This window comes from Pseudorasbora parva, chromosome 1 (genome assembly GCF_024679245.1).
Source record: "Pseudorasbora parva isolate DD20220531a chromosome 1, ASM2467924v1, whole genome shotgun sequence".
Classification (NCBI taxonomy): domain Eukaryota; kingdom Metazoa; phylum Chordata; class Actinopteri; order Cypriniformes; family Gobionidae; genus Pseudorasbora; species Pseudorasbora parva.
This window is the reverse complement of record NC_090172.1, coordinates 56665393-56685654: the sequence shown is the minus strand read 5'-3', so window position 1 is coordinate 56685654 and position 20262 is coordinate 56665393. Positions and strand designations below refer to the sequence as shown.

Below are 20262 nucleotides of genomic sequence, written 5' to 3'. Positions count from 1 at the left end.
TCTTACAATCACTCCATCCCTTCCCCCATTTCTCTTCTTCTCATCTTGCTTTAGAGCCTGCTTGGCTTCATTGACTTCTAAGCCATAAGAATGAGGTAGTGACTTTTACTAAAGCTATATACTTTTTTTTTCTCTCTCTCCCCACAGCTGGGTGGAGTTGTGACCAGTGTGCATTTCTGTCACATTATTTGTGACATGACTTTAACGTGCGTCACACACCTGTTGACCAGAAACGATTTGCGGTCTGAAAAGGTTTAGAAGAACTCTTCTCACAGATCCACATTCTGGAGTGTATTAGTGAGGAATGTTGGTTACTATTTAAATATTGTAATAGTAATCTGACACACATGCACTTGGCTTGTTACATCCGTGATTTCTGCCATCATGAAACTTGAGGTTCACATGGGGCTATTTTTTTCATTTGTCGATCTTTCTGAAATTATATAGCAATATAGCAATATGTATTACAATCACTCTCTCTCTTTTTTTTAATTAATTAAGTGCCTATTTGCCAAATAGAATTTTGAAAATATTTTGTTGTTGTTGTTATGGTGGTGGTGGTGAATTTTACTTTATAAGCGCAAATTTTTTTTAAAAGCCAAATACTTAAAGGAGTAATTCACTTTAAAATGAAAATTAGCCCATGAGTTACTCCCCCTAGCCATCCTATGTGTATATGACTTTCTTCTTTCAGAGGAACACAATCAGTTATATTAATAAATATCCTGATGCTTCCAAGCTTTATAGTGATGAGTGACAGTCCATTGAGTTTGTAGCTCAAAAAAAGGCTTATCAATCCATTATAAATGTACTCCACACAGCTCCGGGGGTTAATAAAGGCCTTCTGAAGTGAATCGATGGGTTTGTGTAGGAAAAGTAGCCTCTTCATATTTAAAACTTTATGAAGTAAAATATCTAGCTTCCGCCAGATTCAACTTACGAAGGAAGTGTAACTTAAAGTATGGCTTTTTGAAATGCGTAGGAACCCTGATATAAGGAGAAATGTCTTAAATGATTACTGTTTAAATTAGTAGTTCACTTTAAAATGAAAATTACCCCATGATTTACCAGAGGTATCAAAGGGATTCACATCATTACCCGGGTAGAAGTATAGATTCTATGGTTTAAAAAGACTGAAGTATTACCTTAATCTTTTTACTTTAGTAAAAGTGGAAAAGTACTGGTTTCAAAACTACGTAAAGTATAAAAGTAAGGGAAAAAATGCCATTAAGGACAAAAGCTTAGGCTGCGCCACAGGAGCTTATAATGTACTACCCCACCTCCTAAAAAAAAAACATACGTTTTTTAATGGTGCAAAAAGTCAAACTTCAGAGGCATGTTTTTAATAACCTTCATTTGAATGTAAATGTACATCCAAGCTTAGCTGCAAGAATCTATGAGGGCAAAGGACCGGAAAATTGATGTACCCCGGGCAGGCTTAGTAACAATTACCCTTGTGTGGTTGTCTATATACAATAAACATTAGTGCTGTCAAAATGAACGGTTAATCCAAGTGATTAATCAAAAATAAAATAAAATAAATAACTCATATTCCTGATTGATACCTTCCTGATATGTACTATGCTCAATACTAGCTAATGGCAACAATGTCACATTTAGAAGAAGTAACAAACACTTTGGACTCAATCCTGTTTGTACAACAACAGGGTAATAACAAGGTTATTCAAAATGCTCACGCTATTCTAGTGATATGTCACGACAGTTATATTTTTCTTTTTCCGTAAGTTAAATATGGAAGGCACTTTTACTTAGCATGTTAAATATGGATACTTTTCTTACACAAATGCATCGATTCGCTTCAGAAAGCCTTTATTAACCCCCTGGAGCCGTCTGGAGTATAATGGATGGATGCGCTTTTATGGGATTCAGACTCAATGGATCGTTACTATAAAGCTTGGAAGCGGCAGGCAATTTATTATTTTCACTGCGATTGTGTTCATCAGAAAGAAGAAAGTCATATACATATAGGGTGGCTTGAGGGGGAGTAAATCATGGGGTCATTTTAATTTTAAAGTGAACTACTGCTTTAAAATGAATAATTTGATTGAACTCAGCCAGCAGCCATATCACCCTGTAGCCCAAGACTGGTTTCCCACTGAAGCGAAGCAGGGCTGAGACTGGTCAGTAGCTGGATGGGAGACTGAGAACACCGGGAGCTGCTGGTAGAGCTGTTAGTGAGGGCGCTCACCCTGCGGTCTGTGTGGGTCCTTACACCCCAGTATAGTAACGGGGACACTGTACTGTCAAAGAGCACCGTCCTTTAGATGAGACGTTAAACCGAGGTCCTGACTCTCTGTGGTCATTAAAAATCCCAGGATATCTTTCGGAAAAAGAGTTTGGGTGTAGCCCCGGCATCCTGGCCAAATTTTCCCATTGGCCTCTGTCCATCATGGCCTCCTAATCATCCCCCTCTCCTGATGCCTGATTGGCTTCATCACTCGGTCTCCTCTCCACCATAAGATGGTGTGTGTTGGGTGTTCTGGCATGGCTGCCGGCACATCATTCAGGTGATGCTGCACATTGGTGGTGGTTGAGGAGATGCCCCCCTCTATATGTAAAGCGCTTTGAGTACCCAGAAAAGGAGTATGTAAATGTAACAAATTGATTTATTATTCGAAGTTTGAATAATTATAGCTGTTAATTCTAAATTAAAATGCAGAACTGCAAATAATGCACAGAATATCAAAGCACAATAAAGGCTTGGTATCTACAGAGGCATTTAAACCCTGCTGAACTCATAACTAGATCAACCTAGAATAGAATATCAATAGATCACTTAAAAAAATAAAAACTACAGGATTTCACCACAGAGCATTTTTGCTCGTATACAGTATTTTAAATACCTGGGTATTTTGTTCCAATTCCTGGTTAATTTCTGTTCCTCATTCATAATTGTATTTATATTCAAACCCTGAATGCCCAATGTACATATCTAATTTTTAAGTTCATGTGGCATATTTACAAGTTCTTCTTTACAATAAGTTACTATTGCTCTAAATTCAGAAGACAGTATGTCTTAGAATGAGACACAGTAAACATAATAATAATACAAAAGACCCACAAAAAAGGTGCCAGAAAACAGAAAACCCCAAAAGATTGAGCCCACGCACGAACATACACAGCCCACACACACACTTTTATTAAGGCACGGATGGATAAAAGCACAGGGGAGATAGTCTACATTTAATACTTCTAATATGTTTTTTTATTCTAATGTAATTCAAAGCCTTGGCTACAAAATAAATGAACAAACATAAAAAATAAACACTAGCATTTCCACTATTACTGCCCCCAGGGGAGTAAAAGTTAGCTGAACACATGATGATACTGAACAGTTGTGACATGTTGTCACGATGGAACCTGCCATTAAGCAGCCATTAAACAGTGAAACAATTATGAAACACTGAAGAATAGCTACTGAGATTGCCTTTGTGACAAGACCTGTCTTCCTTTAAAAGCCTGTGTTTAATATATTGGCAATGTCATCTTTTGGCAAGTAAAAACAGCTGTGAAGTCTGTTTTATGTAGTTATATATGTCATAAAGAGCAGATTGGATAGATAGTCGTAACGTAGGCCCGTTTAAACCACGTGTTTGCGGTTGGAAACCTTACGGTAAAGAGTGCGGCTATACACTCCGCATGTCTGCCATCTGGCGGAGCGTTGAGGAAACGCAGCCCCGCCGTCTAAACTCACTCATCCCTCGGGTAGTTTCTCTCTCCGACAGTTACTTTTGACATGCTTCAACACGAATGATGTGCAGGGAGAAAATACCGTTAGGATTTTGTTGGGAGTTACCTAGATAGAGCGGTAAAAACAACAATGTAAAGCCGGTGTTGATAACTGTGTCATTAACAAACACACACGAGGTGGTTGTAATGCAGGCCTATTATGTAAATGTGGGCAGTGGCTAATGTTCGTCTTGGTACACCGGCAGTATGAAAGAGACAGAAAAGGTGGAATCTCATAATGAGAGAAATTACCTGCAGTAACTTGCCATCTGCCACTGAAATGTTTATTTCACCATGTTGGCAAGTAGGCCATTCAACTCTTCACAACAGACATGTAGGCTGAACTGTATGAGCCAAGATACAAACTAACATGAATTTAAAAATATTCAGCCTTTATTAAAGTATTCATTTCACATTCAATGCCTGACAAATAATACAGTGTAGACAATAATTCTTATTTAATGTGGATTGCAGTGAGTCTAGGTTAAAAAAAATCTGGGTTAAAAATGGACTAACCAGGCAATTGGGTTGTTTTAACCCAGCGATTGTGTTGTTTCAAGCAAACATTTAACCCAAACGCTGGGTTAAAACAACTCAATTGCTGGGTTAGTCCATTTTCAACCCAATTTGGGTTGTTTTTAACCCAGCATTTTTTAGAAGTTTATCTTCTTATCCTGAAAAAAATTACATTTATTTTGTTACTTTAAAGTTACCATGAAAATCAAAATGGAAAAATGTATGCAATATTGCAGAATTTATTGTAAATAGAATTAACAGTAAATTTCACATTTTTTTTTATTTCAAGTACCCTCGTAATCTTTCATCGAAAATAACTTCCCCTCCCTCTTGCAGCGTCATTTCTTCTCGTGTTTACTTGCGCGAGGGCAGGGCAACCTGTCACTCACTTGAGATCGACCAATAGCAAACCACGACCATCCACTTAATTCCCAATGGACAAACTCAAATCCCGCATTATTACTACATTATTTTCTTGTTCAGGAAGCCGCTTCACTCGGATGTATGCCGCAATAGGGAAAAAAAAGACTATCGCAACCTCAGTTTCATGCCGACTTTAACAAAATAAAGGAGATTTGTTGGGATTTTTTTGTTTTTTTTAGGAGTGAAAGTGCACTTCATGTTATCAATGAATGTGCTTGCAGACACATTACAAGGCAAAAAAGTTTGGTCATAAAACCTTCTCAAGTCTCTGTTCAGTCAAGGAGGACAGGCGTAATCACCAGCGGAGCATTATTTTTGCCTGTTTTGTTGGTACAGGGACTGAAGAACGGATAAATGGTCTCCGAAAAGTTGTCCATAAAGGTGTAGATGTGCATCTTTTTGTCCACATTATAAAAGGACACTTGGCCTTTTTCATAGTCCACAAACACCCCTATCTTCTGAGGTTTCAGGCTGAGGGGAAGGGCAGTGGAAGGCTCAGTCCTGAAGGCATAGTTGTCCTTGTCCCGCAAGCTGAGAAACCAGTAGCCGTTGCTGGGGCTGACTGTGATCTTTCCTTTCCTGTTGCAGGAATGACTCGCCACCCCCAGGTCCCAGTCGGTCTTTCTATCTACCTCCACCTCCCAGTAGTGTCGGCCACCGCTGAAGCCCTCGCGTCCCAGAACACAGACCACACGGTCAAAACGCTCACGGTTGTTGGGAACATGCTGGTGCTTTTCACCGCACCACACCTTCTTCTTGTCTTCTGATAGGATGAGACGTGGATGAGCAGTGTTGGAGTCCAGGGTCACATCAACTGAAGGAAAAAGTTCAAATAATTACCCTTTATGTTTAGAATAAACACTGCCTGGTCAAAACTGTCGCTGTTTGGATTTAATGTAAATAGGCAAATGCTTAAAAGTCTATGATTGGATGATCATTGCAGTGATTATTATGTTTATTATTATGTTTCTAGAATTTATATATGTTTGGCAACAGTTCTTCTAACTCTAATTGATGGTGTGTGTAGTTTTTAATTTCTTAAACAACCATGTAGGAAGATAGCCTAGAAATCTAGACGCACCCTAGCGGCAGCAAATCTATTCTGCCCGCGACTCCGCGAGTGTCGTCTAGCAACTCTCAATACCCATCTGAGCTGTAAACGCCAAGCTCTTGATGGGCCAATCACATCGTGTATAGAGTGGGTGGGCGGGGTTTAACATAATGACGACGGCCGAGTTGCGTTTGCGTGCTTCTAGTAAACACAGAAGCTGGTGAACGGCGGTCTTTCGAATCAGCTTTGACCGCGACTCTGGAAGACTTGGAGTTAAGCTTTTCTCTGAGAAAAGAACAAAGAACGGCACTGAAGTCATTCTTAAAAAGGGAAGATGTGTTCGGAGTTTAGCCGACCGGATACGGCGAATGTTTAATCAGTCAACGAGCTCTGCTTCACCTTCATTGGTCTGGTTGGTTGTAGAGCTATCCTATCGCGTGCAGAGGGAGTTTGAAAGACAACCGTTTATCCGCCCCTCGGACTGAGCTGTCAATGGTGAGTTTCCAGACCAAACATCTTGATGTGGGTCTGGCTTGTCAGGCTAGTAGGAAGACCCATCACGGCCATATTCCAGGATGACACTCAAGATTCATCAGACTCGGATTGTGAAAGAATGGTTGGGAGGGAGCACGAAGAATCAATACATTGATCTTGTGAATTGTGATTTTAAAGGGAATGGGAGATGAGACTCTGATTGGTTTATTGCACGTTATGCCCAAAATACACCCATGACTTATTAGGAGTCGAGGTAAAGCCCTTTTGGATCATGCACCTGGCACGCCAATCATTTCTTCAATCGTTAAACTAGCAAAAGTGGATCAGACCACACGCTTAGATTGTTAAAATACTAGGGCCCTATGTGTGTGTGTGTGTGTGTGTGTGTGTGTGTGTGTGTGTGTGTGTAATATTTCAGAGAAAGAAAAAAAACTACTGTACTGAAAATCACAAATCCAACCCCTGTGTGTAGCAGTGGAGCTTTGTGAGATTCCAATGATGAAAATAAGGTACTGCACCAAACAAAATCTTAATGAAAGCTAATTTTACACAATATCATTGTATAACAATCATCACTACAATAATCATCAACTCTTAAGTATTTGCCCATTTAAATCCAAACAGCAACATTTTTTTTTGGCCGGACAGTATACACACTATATCGCCAGTTTAGTCAGTAAAAAAAAAGAGAAATTCTAACTTTTATTCAGTAAGGAAAATTGACAGTAAAGACATGAATAATGTTACAAAAGATTTCAATTTACTATCATATTAGATTGATTTCTGAAGGATCATGTGTCTGAAGACCGGCTTTGAAATTTACAGCTTTGATCACAGGAATAAATTCAATTTTTAAATATATTAAAAAAGAAAAAAGTCATTTTAAATTGCAATAATATTTCAGAATATAATTGTTTTTACTGTATTTTTTTAAACAAATGGAATTGAATTAAATATAAAACAATTTATATAGAAAAATGGCGATTTGATTAATAATGGGTCATTTTTAATTTTTAGTTAAATAAGTATGTTGTCTCTCAGTTAACTCGATGTCACATAAAAGCATATTCATAATAAATGCATAGGATATATGCATAGGAAATTATAAATAATTAAGCAAATTAGAAAAAATATGTTTAATATAGTTTAAGAATAGCATGTCATACTGCTTGACATGTCAAATTCCCAAATTTCAAGAGGAAACACTTGCACAAGAACAATAGACATTAAGTTTGTAGGGCCTTCCTAAACGCAAGGGATGCAGATGATGTGCAGGAATAAACAATCAATAAACTGTTATCTCAACTATTTAGGACTATATATATATGAGAGGGCACAGCTTATCAATCATTGACAGAAAAAACTTTATAGCACCTGCTTATATATACACTGCAATAAAAGCAATAAAGTGCAATCTCTAACTCATACCTGCATATTCCTGTATTCGCTTGACTTCTGCAAAACATTGAAATAAAATCATGTTATTGAAAAGATTAAGCTTAAAAATGCATTTCATTATTCTAGATCCATATTTATATAACAAATCATTGTAAGATAAACATTGCCCAAAAGAAGCCTAACTTACTCGGGTGTGACTTCTCTGGTGATTGTTTAGCAGACACAGAGAGGCCTAGATCAGAAAGAAACCATGTCAACTGCATGAAGGAAACTCTGCCACTAGATGGCTCTGTGGTTTAGTGTTTGACAGGCGTCACTCACAGACTGCAGGCAGTTTCTGAAGCTCCTCCTTAAACTGATCCAGTAGCTGACAGACAGAGGCGTAGATAGCTTTAGTTCCAAGGTCACAGGTCAGGGATACACCCGTCCAGTCTTTCATTGACATGGGTGTGCTGACATCAGAGTAGCCCTGTTGGTGTTAAAGAACTTATTTTCATTCTGCAGTCGTAGTTTGTCAGATGTCAAAAGCCCATTGTGAAATGTCTTGAGTGATGGAATAATCTGAAGGAGATTTAAGGCATCCAGTAGCTTGTACAACAGACAAGACACCAATCCACACATATCAGATATAACAAATATTTTTTTTAAATCTATGCGTGTCATTATATTTATAGGTCTATGGCAAATAATTTAAAAAAGCTATTTCCATTTATTTTATACTTACTTTTAAATAACACATTTAAATACTTTTTAATTAAACTCTTAAATACAACTATATCTATCTATCTATCTATCTATCTATCTATCTATCTATCTATCTATCTATCTATCTATCTATCTATCTATCTATCAGGGTCGGGACTCGATTACATTTTTGTATCTAATTAATTAGAGGCTTTGTAATAAATTAATCAAAATTAATCACATTTTAATTGCATATAAATATTTGACCTGAGAACAGTGAGAAGTAATTTTTCACATGTATTTTTAGTATACCATTGAATAATGACTGAATACATAAGCTTGATCAACAAAATATTGTTCATTTATTTCAGTCCAGCAGACCAGTGCAATGTTTGCCATTAAGTGTAGCAAAAGCATATTTGTGATATTTGAGGCTCGATGTGCTGCGGTGATACCCAAATTCCTTGTTGTATAGCTTGCACACAACCATGCTCTTGACGACGCTTCCATTCTTTCGTTTTTTAAAACAAAATTTCCCATCCACGGGGCCAAGCAAAGCAGTCTCATCAGCTTCTTCGCTCATGTTCACTATGGTTTGTTGTTGTCGTGACTCGTGAGCGCTAGTTGGTGTTCCAGTATAATCGGTCCGTCGAAACTCATTCATTGAAAAACGCTAATATACACACACAATGTGGTGTAATACTACAAAAAAAGTTATAATAATAACCTTTTTCTCCATACCAAAATTCCAGATGGCCAGACAGTGATTCATATTTTATAAATCGTTAAAATATTAATGTCTGTAACGCTGTGATCATAGAAAATGTTGTGTAGACTGTAAGTATTTAAAATGTTTAACTTTTTTTAAATGCCTCGTGAGCAGCGGGACTTTTATAATGCGACAGTTGCCGGCGCCATTTCTGCTTTTCTGGTCATGAGTATGAGGTAACTCAGCTGTTTATCATATTAGATCACATCATTTAAGTATGTTGAAAGTGATGTTATGACATTATTCTGTGGGTTCGCTCAGCAATTGCTGTGACATTTGTTCACACTGCTCAGAGTAAAGCGTTTCTGCAAAATAAAACCATAAACTGAGGGTAACGCAGATAAGACGCAATTGACAGGCGACTCCCTTAGACGTCCTGGTTCCTTGGTTAAAATAGCAATTTTCTCACGATTTACAAATAGTTGGAAACATTTGTGATATTGTAAGTACTCAACTGAACAGAATATATAACACCGGCCTGGTGGTTTTTGGATATTTGACTGAAAACAATTTACAAAGTGCACCTTTAAATTGTTACAAAATAGTTATAATTCAAATAAGTTCTTTTAAATAAACTTACCATTAGTTAAAGTATTCTGAAAAAAATGAAATATATATATAAAAAAAGTTTTTTATACTTTGTTTTCAAAAACCTATTTAAATACAACACTGTTTTTAGCATTAATAATAAAAAGCACCAATTCATCATAGAGTGATTTCTGAAGGATCATGTGACACTGAAGACTAGTGTCATGATAATAATGGTAATAATAATGATGCTGAAAATACAGCTTTGATCACAGGAATAAAATACATCTTAAAATATATTCAAATAGAAAACAGTTATTTTGAATTGTAATATTTCACGTTTATATTACTTTAAATATTATTTGAAACTATTTTGAATATTTTATAGTATTTTTTATTAAAACGTGCATGGTGACTTCTTTCAAAAACACAATTTAGTGATGTCAATCTTTGTTTTTGAATTAATAATTTGACCTTTTTATTTTTACCATAGAATGTTGCCTGTCAGAGCAAAACATGCCAAGATGCAATAGTGTCATGAGTGGTTGCTAAGGGCTTTGCTATGTGGGCGTTGAGACAAATTCTTATTGGCTGATGTCAAAAGATCTCTATATTTGAAACAGACTAGTAAAAGAGAAAAGATGCATCTCAAATGAACTCTGGTGCACACTTCCTAAGGCATAATTATATTCTCTTGACCCATTACAGACCTTCAGTCCAGTGACAAAATTCTCAGTTTGGGCCAGTTTAGTCAGTGCTGTGCTCCTCCTCCTCAGCTCCGTGATCTCCTGCTCCAGATCTCGGATCATGAGCTCAGCCTGGTGCTCCGCAGAGCGACGGTTTATCTCCGTCACTTCCAGCAGGCCCGCCTGGCTGCGTTCGAGGGAGCTCATCAGCGCTCCAAACAGCTGCATGCTTCGCTGCACCTCGTTCTGGGCCAGCTTCTGGAGAAGGGGTGGAGAAGTCAGATAAGTCAGTTAAAACCATACTGGTCGTCTTTTCTCTAAGACGTGGGTGATTTTTAATGTCGTAGGATGATGAAAACAAGTGATACGGTGTTACTCACTTTGACATCAACTAGTGCTTGTTTGATCTCCTGCACTTTCTGCATCCTCTCCCTGGTCAACTCCTGTATCTCGGTCTCTGTGGTAGAAATCTTTATCTGTGTGAAAGTAAACAGGAAATGATGCAGCAGGAAGCGCCCCAGATTTTTACCAGTAATGAAACATTATATTATTATACAGTGCATCTGGAAAGTATTCACATGATCACATCACTTCACTTTTTCCACATTTTGTTATGTTACAGCCTTATTCCAAAATGGATTCATTATTTTCCTTGATTCTTCAAACAATACCTCATGATGGCAATGTGAAAGAAGTTTGTTTGAAGTCTTTGCAAATGTATTAATATATGCGTACATAAGTATTCACAGCCTTTGCCATGACACTCAAAACTGAGCTCAGGTACTCGTGTTTCCACTGATCATTCTTGAGATGTTTCTACAACTTGATTGATGTCCATCTGTGGTAAATTCAGTTGATTGGACATGATTTGGAAAGGGACACACCTGTCTATATAAGGTCCCACTTTTAACAGTGAATATCAGAGCACAAACTAAGCAATGAAGTCAAAGGAATTTTCTGTAGACCTCAGAGACAGGATTGTATCAAGAAACAAACTGAGCCATGGGCGTAGATTACGCGGGGGACGCGGGGGACGTGTCCCCCTCACTTTTAATAAAATGTATTTTCGTCCCCCGCACTTTTACTGGGTCTCACCGATCCTAGTCGACCCTCTCCGAGCGGGATTCGAACCAGCGTTACCCTGCGCGGGGGCGGGCAAGGTAACAGGAACGCTAAAAACAGCTTTCTTTAATCCCGGTTGATAGCGCGCTTATTGAGGTCACGGGCAAGTGTATTTACATAGAAACCAATGTGAATAGCCTACATCAAGATTTAAATACAGAGACAAAAAATAATCTATGCATGACATGTAATTTTATTCGAATCTAAATATGAGAAGGGCGCTCTCTCACAGAAAGTCCAAAAGCAGATTCAGAAGTAATACACTGTCACGCTGGAGCTGCAGCTAAAGGAAAACAATCGTTATGATGATGAAACGTGACGACGACAATCAGACGATTGCGAAAATATATGCTTTATGTGTGTTTTTCAAGTCATCTCAATGTAGGCTATTTATTGAAAATAAAGTAGCCTGAATAATGCAGCTTTTAATGTTTAGTATCTTCTGCTCACCAAGGCTGAATTTATGTAATCAAAAATAGTTAAACAGTAATATTTTGAAATATTATTACAAATGAAAACAGCTTTTTTCCTATGTGAATATATAGTAATTTATTCCTGTGATCAAAGCTGAATTTATCATCATTACTCCAGTCTTCAGTGTCACATGATCCTTCACTAATCACTCTCATATGATGATTTTATAATCACGAAACATTTATGATTATTATCTGTGTTGAAAACAGTTGTGAAGCTTAAAAATGTTGTGGAAACCATGATAGCCTACATGTTATTTTTCAGGATTCTTTAATGAATAGAAAGTTCAATGGACAGCATTTATTTAATAAATTATTAACTTATGTAATATTAAAAATATCCCTTGTGATCAATTTAATGCATGTCTGATCAACAAAAGTATTAATTTCTCTCTTTTTTAATTTTACCACAAATGTTTAGATGGTTTCCACAAAAAATTAAGCAGCACTATGAGCAGCACAACTGATAATAATCTTAAATGTTTGTTGATCATCAGATCCTCATCTGAGAGTGATTAGTGAAGGATCATGTGACACTGAAGACTGGAGTAATGATGATAAATTCAGCTTTGATCACAGGAATAAATTACACTTTACTATATCTTCACATAGAGAACAGCATGGTTTACATAAGAATATATATATATATTTTTACATTGCATAAAATCTATGGAGTCTTAATGCACAAGTGTTTGTAGTATATAACCCAATCATAAAATTGGCACAAAAAATAGGAGAATAATGTTATATATAGATATTAATTAGTGGTTATTGTTCAGCAGTGTATTTGATATCTTGCCCAATTAAAAGCAAGAGATGCGATAAATTATATTGGTCCAAAACTAAATAAATGGCATTACGACATTTCTGTCCCCCTCACTTCTGAAAAGATGGCTACGCCCCTGAACTGAGCGATCGGAGGAGAAGGGCCTTAGTCAGGGCGGTGACCAAGATCCCGATGGTCACTCTGACTGAGCTCCAGCTTTTCTCTGTGGAGAGAGAAGAACGTTCCAGAAGAACAGCCATCTCTGCAGCTCTCCACCAATCAGTCCTGTATGGTAGAGTGGCCAGACGGAAGCCACTCTTCAGTAAAAGGCACATGACAGCCCGCCTGGAGTTTGCCAAAAGAAACCTGAAGGACTCTCAGACGATGAGAAACAAAATCATCTGGTCTGATGAAACAAAGATTGAACTCTTTGGCCTGGATGGCAAGTGTCATGTCTGGAGGAAACCAGGCACCGCTCATCACCTGGCCAATACCATCCCTATAGTAAAGCATAGTGGTGGCAGCATCATGCTGTGGGGATGTTTTTCAGTGGCAGGAACTGGGAGACGAGACAGGATCGAGGGAAAGAACAGGACAACTCTGTGAATGTCCTTGAGTGGCCCAGCCAGAGCCCAGACTTGAACACGATTGAACATCTCTGGAGAGTCTGTGCACCGACACTCCCCATCCAAACCTGATGGAGCTTGAGAGGTCCTGCAAAGAAGAATGAGAGAAACTGCCCAAAAAATAGGTGTGCCAAGCTTGTAGGAACATACTCAATAAGACTTAAGGCTGTAATGAGTGCCTTAAGATAACAAAAGTATAGAGCGAAGTCTATGAATAATTATGTAAATGTGATTATTTTTCTTCTTTCATTTTTTTTATTTAATAAATCTGCAAAGATTTCAAAATTTTCACATTGTCATTATGGGGTATTGTTTGTAGAACTGTAAGGAAAATAATGAATTTAATCAATTTTGGAATAAGGAATAAGGTACATAAGAAAATGTGGAAAAAGTTAATATGCTATGAATACTTTCCAGAAGAACTGCAAGAGTCCATCATACTTTAAAGATGTATACATTTATTAAACTCAAAAGAATTACGGAAATACTGGATTCTTAAGATCTTAAAGCAGATAGGAGTAAGAAACACCCACATACACCTCATACGTAGCCACTCCCAAGAATAAGGGGCATTCCATGCCATTAATGCTTGGATAACATGCCTGTCTCCATCAATTAAAAATAATGGCTAGTGGCTGCAATATATACGTAAATCTATCAACATCCGTTGCCATGATTTTTAAAATGACTTATCGCAAGAGGATTTTTTTTTTTGTTGCATAACATGTAACTGCCGTCATTTCAGTGTTTTTCTATTGACATTTAGAAAATATCGCAAAGGTTGTAAACCTTTTAGAAAATGGAAATGCGGCTACTATTTTATTTATTTTGAGGAATACTGAATGTGTTTTTGTGCATGTGAGCTCACACTAAGTCTAGAACTATAATGACCATCATGTTCACACGTCACACACAACACCTCACGCACTTGCTCACGATTACTCTCAACATAGGGACAGGACAGCTGTCAGTATATATATGAGAAAAAGTACTTCTTACATATTTGAAAAAGTAGTTTGTAAAGTAATATGTTACTTTACTAGTTACTTAAAAAAGTAATCTGATTACATAACTCATGTTACTTGTAATGCGATCCCCCATTGTTACAAACTCACTCTTATACCTCAGTTCATCCTACCTTATAACTTTGCCACTCTTTCTCGGCACATGTGATGTTGTGTGATTGGTGATCCGTTTGTCCACACTCAGTACAAATACATTCCAGATCAGACAGGCAGAACAGCTCCAGATTACGGTGATGTTTTGGACAAAGGGGAACTTTCATGGCATCTGCCGCCCCACTCAGGGTATACCTCCGCAGGGACAGCTGTCTGGCAATAACAGTGCCGTTAGTATCTATGTTTGGTGTTTGTTCAGACCCTCTTTCATCATTGCCATGTGCATTGTGCCGTGATAATCTTTGCTTCATTTCGTCAAGAAGATAACCTGGAAGAGGGCCTGGCTTTTGTGCCCCATCCACCGTCTCTTGTGTTCTTCCCCCTTTCTCAGCCTCGCCAGATGCCCCGACTGTCCAGGATTCCTCTGGGTTTGCCATCATACTCTTAAACTGTTCGGTGATCTCACGTAGAGTCCGATTAATGTGGAGATCGGGTTTTCTCTTGAAGGTCTGCTTGCAGAGGGGGCACTGGCATTGCTTCGCGGTGTCCCAGTAGTGCCTGATGCAGCTCATGCAGAAGCTGTGGCCGCATGGCGTGGACACTGGATTGTCAAACACATCTAAACATATCGAGCACAGCAGCTGCTCTTCAGACAGGAAGCTGCGTGAGAATGGCATGGCTGTGGAGAAGGAAGAAAATGACTATCAGAGATGACAATGAGGGGAAAATGCAGAAATTAAAGGAACACTCTGCTGTTTTTAGAAATAGGGCTTATTCAACTTCTTTCCTACATTTAGATAAGTGGGTAAATGCATCTGTCTCAGTACACTGCATGCATTGTTTTAGTTTGGCAGGGTCGCCGCTAGCTTAGCTTAGCATAATGAATGGAATCCTATGTTGCCAGCTAGCATGTCCCGAGTAAAAGTGATAAACAATGCATGCACTGATACAAAATTTGCATTTGCCCTCATATCTAAATATAAGAACGAAGTTGAATAAGCCCCATTTCTAAAAAACGGTGGAGTGTTCCTTTAAGGGAAATGTAAAGATTTGTCTGTAAAGTTAGAAAAACCAATACTTTACAATTAGGTCTAATTTGTCCCCCTGCTGTAAGTAATTTTATCCCTTAAAACTAATTTTTCCAGGTAAAACAATTTTTTCATGCCTTAAAGTAGCTATACCCTTGCTTCATTTTAGTATACGTGAAATATAAATATGCAAATTAGTCTCCCCTCCAGCTCAGAATACCTGAACCACTCGCTCAACTTTACTGTTATAAACATACACAATGGCAAGAGGAAATACTGGTTTAATTCAGCCATAGATGTTTGCCCCATTTAGAGGAGTGAATTATACAGGCTCGTCTACAAGTCGATGCATCAGAATGATAATGCATTTTATGTATCACTCTGTCGGACACAAATAATGGTAATTAATATGATTAGCCTTCAGCTTGACTACATTATCAAACTGCTAATAATGAATTGCTAAAGTTACTCAAACCATGTTCACCATCTCCGAGTCAGAGCTGCCTTCTGAGAATCAGCATCCTTAGAAACGCTTTGAACAACTTATGAGGCATATAGTTAATCATAATATACATCAATTCACCCAATTTATTACTTAATGTACCTAATTTTCCCTGTCCCTTCTTAAAGGATAGTTCACCCAAACATGGAACTCTGTCATCATTTACTCACCCTCAAGTTGTTTCAAACCGGGATGAATTTCTTTCCTGTGCTGAACACAAAAGACGATATTTTGAAGAATATGGTTAACCTTTGATGGCTTTGACAGTTGATGGCTCCCATTGACTTCCATAGTATAGGGAAAAAATACTATAATGAGGTCCATCAGCTGACATTCTTCTAAATATATTTTGTGTTCAACAGAAGAATTTATACGTTTCAAACAATTTGAGAGTAATAAATGACAGTATTTTAATTTTTTGGTGAACTAATAACCTTAAAGGTGTTCTTGCTCACTAATGATAGGAAAAGCCATGCCCCGCACATTGACTGGATTGGATATATTTGTAATGGTAGGAAACAGGAACATCTATCTAGAACAAGTCTTTGGTAAAATGTAGTTTTAAAGAGAAAATATTCATTAATGGTGCCAACTTATGAATTTGCATATGGTTTGGTTTTAAAGCATATTAAAAACACTAACTTGATTTTCACCACAGGGTCCTATCAAAAACTAACTTCACAGTACAAAGGTAACCTAATTATGTGCTTCATGTGGAACCATCTTATAAGTAAAAATGGACTAAAATTCAATCTGAAAATTTGGTCTATACCACTAAAAATAATTTGGTATGACTTCACATTACTTTCTGTGTTGACCTACAATAATGTGACTCTTCACTGACAAATGCAACCTATAAGACTACTGGAGTAATAGTCTTGGATCAGGGTTAGTTACTTTAAGGTTTTAAACACAAAGGCCTGGTTTCACAGACAGGGCTTAGATTAAGCCAGGATTATACCTTAGTTCAATTAGGATACATAAGTAGCTTTTATAAATGTGCTTTAGAAAATAAAAACATTACTGGTGTGCATCTTGAGACAAAACAATGGCACTGACATAAACCAGAGGTAACAGACAGATTAAGAAAATGTTGTTGTCACCTTTAATCAGCAGTTTTACGCTGGAATGAGGGACTACTGGCTAGAGTCTGCACATGTTGTGTAAGATGTTGTCATGTTTTAGGTCTGTGTCATTGGTATGTTCCTTAATTTTGAAGTAGGCTATTATAGTCCTCTGGAGCAGCTTGGTTGGTTCTTCTGAGAATCCAAATCTATTTCTAACCACACACACACACACGTTAAGCTGCATATAAAGCCAATGAATGCCATTGTATTAGATGACAACATAATCAAGTTACATATACGGAAAAAAAAAAAAAAAAAAAAAAAAAAAAACTATTTTCTACAAACAAACCAGTGACTTTTAAAGGGATAGTTCTGTAATTCTGTCATTAGTTACACTCCCTCATGTCAGTCCGAACTTGTAAGACTTTCGTTCATCTTTGGAAGATCTTGATGAAATCTGAGAGATTTCTGTCCCTCCATAGACAGCTACAAAACTACTACTTTCAAGCCCCAGAAAACTAAAAACATTATACAAGTAATGTGACACAAGTGGTTTAACCTCAACTTTATGAAACGCTGCGAGGTCTTTGAGGAACAACAAAAAAAAAATCATGGTTTACCACTCTGGCGAGCGAGAGACAGGAGGACCGAGTGAGAGAGCGGTGCGTGACTGATTGAATGAGCGTCACCTGCGAGGCTCACCGGTCACCAGTCCTTCACCGGTGTCGCTCGTCCTTATATGCCTCCGAGCTCCCTCATATGAGAGGACTCGAGACCGGTGTGCCTCGCAGGTGACGCTCATTTTCAATCAAGCACCTCTCTCATCCACCATTTAAAAAAGCACTTTACATTTACAATATTAATCTCCAACACACGGTCATGAGAGCAGCACGACGCATGCGTGTTTTGTTGATGCAGACGTTGCATGAACATGCGTTGGTGATAATATTGTGTAAATAAAGTGGTAGCCTAAATGATGTCTAGCAGCTTTCTGTCTTGAAAGTGGCAGTTGTGTAGCTGCTACGGACAGAAAGCTCGATTGTGTTTGTAAAATGTGTGTTTTGTGTTTTGAATATGAACGATGTATGAAGCCAGGCCACACAAACGAACCAAATCTTTGCATTGAGAAGTGTGCTTGTGCCCTCTTGGTTTTATTCATTATCTCATTAATGCCATAATTAATTTGCATGTTATGTAGCCTACTTTTTGTCCAAATAAACTATGATTTTTAAGTGCTGGGCTGGCTCTTTAACACTTCTCGGCTTACATGCTCAACGCCGAATCCAGTCATAAAAAAATAATACCTGAAATCTCTTTAAGATTTCAGATTAAAGAGTAAATTACCTCTTTAAGATCGATCTCTTCATCCAGTGGTCTGTCGCTCCCGTCCCGTCCGTGTGCTGTATCCAGGCGAGACTCAGTGCCCTACAGGACAGGTGTGATAGTCTGAAAGACTAACATGTGGTTTGTTTTTGGTGCACTGATATAGGCCTATGCCTCTCCCTCCTCGGCTCTCTTTCACTCCCGCACTTTCTGTCAGATCAGTGAGTTCAAACCTGTCTGATGAGATTCCAAACAAGATTACACGCTTCTTTCAAACACACTTCACTGTCAGGTTGTCAGGTTGACAAACGAATCATTCAGGAACATTAGTTTACATTTGGATGTAACCAATACTGAAAATGATTATTCCCAGATCTAGAAAAAAAATCTCAATAGAGGCCTATTTCTTTCTTTATTTTATATTTTATTTATACTGTTCAAAATTAAGGAAAAAATGTCTTAATTTTATGAAGTGACACCAAACACTGCTTATTCTCAGAAAAGTTAGATATGAGTAAAGATTTTTGTGCATTTTCTTCTTAGACAGAAAATATTGGAATTCTGTAAAATGGATTTAAATATTGTAAAATATGTGTTAAACTGAGATTAAAGAACAACATTCGGTAACACTTTAGAATAATGGTCATTAGTTAAAATTAGTTAACTACATTACCATTAGATAACATGAACTAATAATGAAATGCACTTATAAAGCATTTATTTATCTTTGTTAATGTTAATTTCAACATTTACCACATTATTAAAATCGTGTTAACATTAGTTAATGCACTGTGAACTAACATTTACAAAACATGAACAGCTGGATTTATTAACAAACGTTAACAAAGAAGATGAACTAACACTGTAACAAATGTACTGATCATGGTTAGTTCATGCTAGTTAATACATTAACTAATGACCATTATTCTAAAGGGTTACCCAACATTCTTATTGGTAGCTGGAATAAAGTACAATAACATTTAAATCATAAAAAAGGTCTTGTGCAGAGGTCAGATGTGCAACACTTCAGTGTGGAAAAACCTGACATGGTGTTAAAATCAGCAGATGCCTTTGGAAGGGAAAACAATGTTTCTGGGTACATACCGTCTGCAGAGAGACAGATTCACAGATAGAATTGCCTCATTTCAAAATTGGTATTTCAAAAGTCAAATGCTGCTCTACATCTACCATAAACATAGAGAGAGAGTGAGAGTGAGAGTGAGAGAGAGAGAGAGAGAGAGAGAGAGAGAGAGAGAGAGAGAGAGAGAGAGAGAGAGAGAGAGAGAGAGAGAGAGAGAGAGAGAGAGAGAGAGAGAAGAAACAAAGTGCAAGTGTTTAGGGCAGCTTTGTCACATACATTACTGTGGCAAACGGGATGAAAAAGACAGCCATTGGAAAGTGGCGAGTATGAGCGAGTTTTATTATAATTGTATTGTCATTTTTAGACCCCAGCACTAGAATGTGAATGTAGTGAAGCAATTTAAGCTGTGTATAAAAATGTTCTTGCATGTTTTGCGACATCTGAACTGTTCTTCTAATCTGCCTTTATAGAGACCACAGAATAAACTATATAAAGCTCTTATATTCGTCCGATAATGGATCAATCAGAGCACCCTTACTATGTTTGTGATATACTGTTAACTGTGAATACACTATACAAGTTTAAAGCTGAATTATTTTTAACATCCTGTAAACAGTGTTATTATAGTCAAAAACCATAAAAAACTTTTTTGTTATTTGAAATAAAATATACATAGACATTTTTCCATAATTAATTAATTATTTCACTATTTTAGTAAATTCGTGGCCATGCTGAACTAATTCATTCTCTCGTTTTGACTGAACTAAAACAAGGGTTTGAATTATTACAATGTGGCTATGATTTAGTAAAACGTGCTGATGTATTTATTAATAAGTCGTTGGAACCAATTTTTGGC

At 37.4% G+C, this 20262-nt stretch overlaps 1 protein-coding gene across 4 annotated transcripts; it reads right to left on the bottom strand.

The window, feature by feature from the left end:
- Positions 1 to 4119: 4119 nt before the first annotated feature.
- Positions 4120 to 18502, bottom strand: LOC137078511 (E3 ubiquitin-protein ligase TRIM39). Of its 4 annotated transcripts, none has more exons than XM_067445851.1 (9): positions 18347 to 18466; positions 17039 to 17214; positions 14426 to 15084; positions 10681 to 10776; positions 10325 to 10558; positions 7955 to 8102; positions 7821 to 7865; positions 7664 to 7690; positions 4120 to 5503 (listed from the first exon to the last, which is right to left on the bottom strand). In XM_067445851.1, exons 3-9 carry the CDS (start codon positions 15080 to 15082, stop codon positions 4962 to 4964), a joined length of 1749 nt encoding a protein of 582 aa, XP_067301952.1. In that variant the 5' UTR covers positions 15083 to 15084; positions 17039 to 17214; positions 18347 to 18466; the 3' UTR covers positions 4120 to 4961. The 4 variants fall into 4 exon arrangements, with proteins under 4 accessions (XP_067301952.1, XP_067301961.1, XP_067301943.1 ...); XM_067445860.1 differs by lacking the exon at positions 18347 to 18466 and adding an exon at positions 17623 to 17704; XM_067445842.1 differs by lacking the exon at positions 17039 to 17214 and having other exon boundaries at positions 18347 to 18502.
- Positions 18503 to 20262: the final 1760 nt, after the last annotated feature.

What these genes read in the sequence shown, in the direction of transcription:
- LOC137078511 (XM_067445842.1), bottom strand. Translation starts at nt 15,082, where the DNA reads ATGCCATTCTCACGCAGCTTCCTGTCTGAAGAGCAGCTGCTGTGCTCG. An exon ending in ACCAGAGAAGTCACACCCGA is followed by an intron (nt 7,691 to 7,820) that starts GTAAGTTAGGCT and finishes AATGTTTTGCAG; the next exon opens with AAGTCAAGCGAATACAGGAA. An exon ending in GCGAATACAGGAATATGCAG is followed by an intron (nt 5,504 to 7,663) that starts GTATGAGTTAGA and finishes TTTTTCCTTCAG; the next exon opens with TTGATGTGACCCTGGACTCC.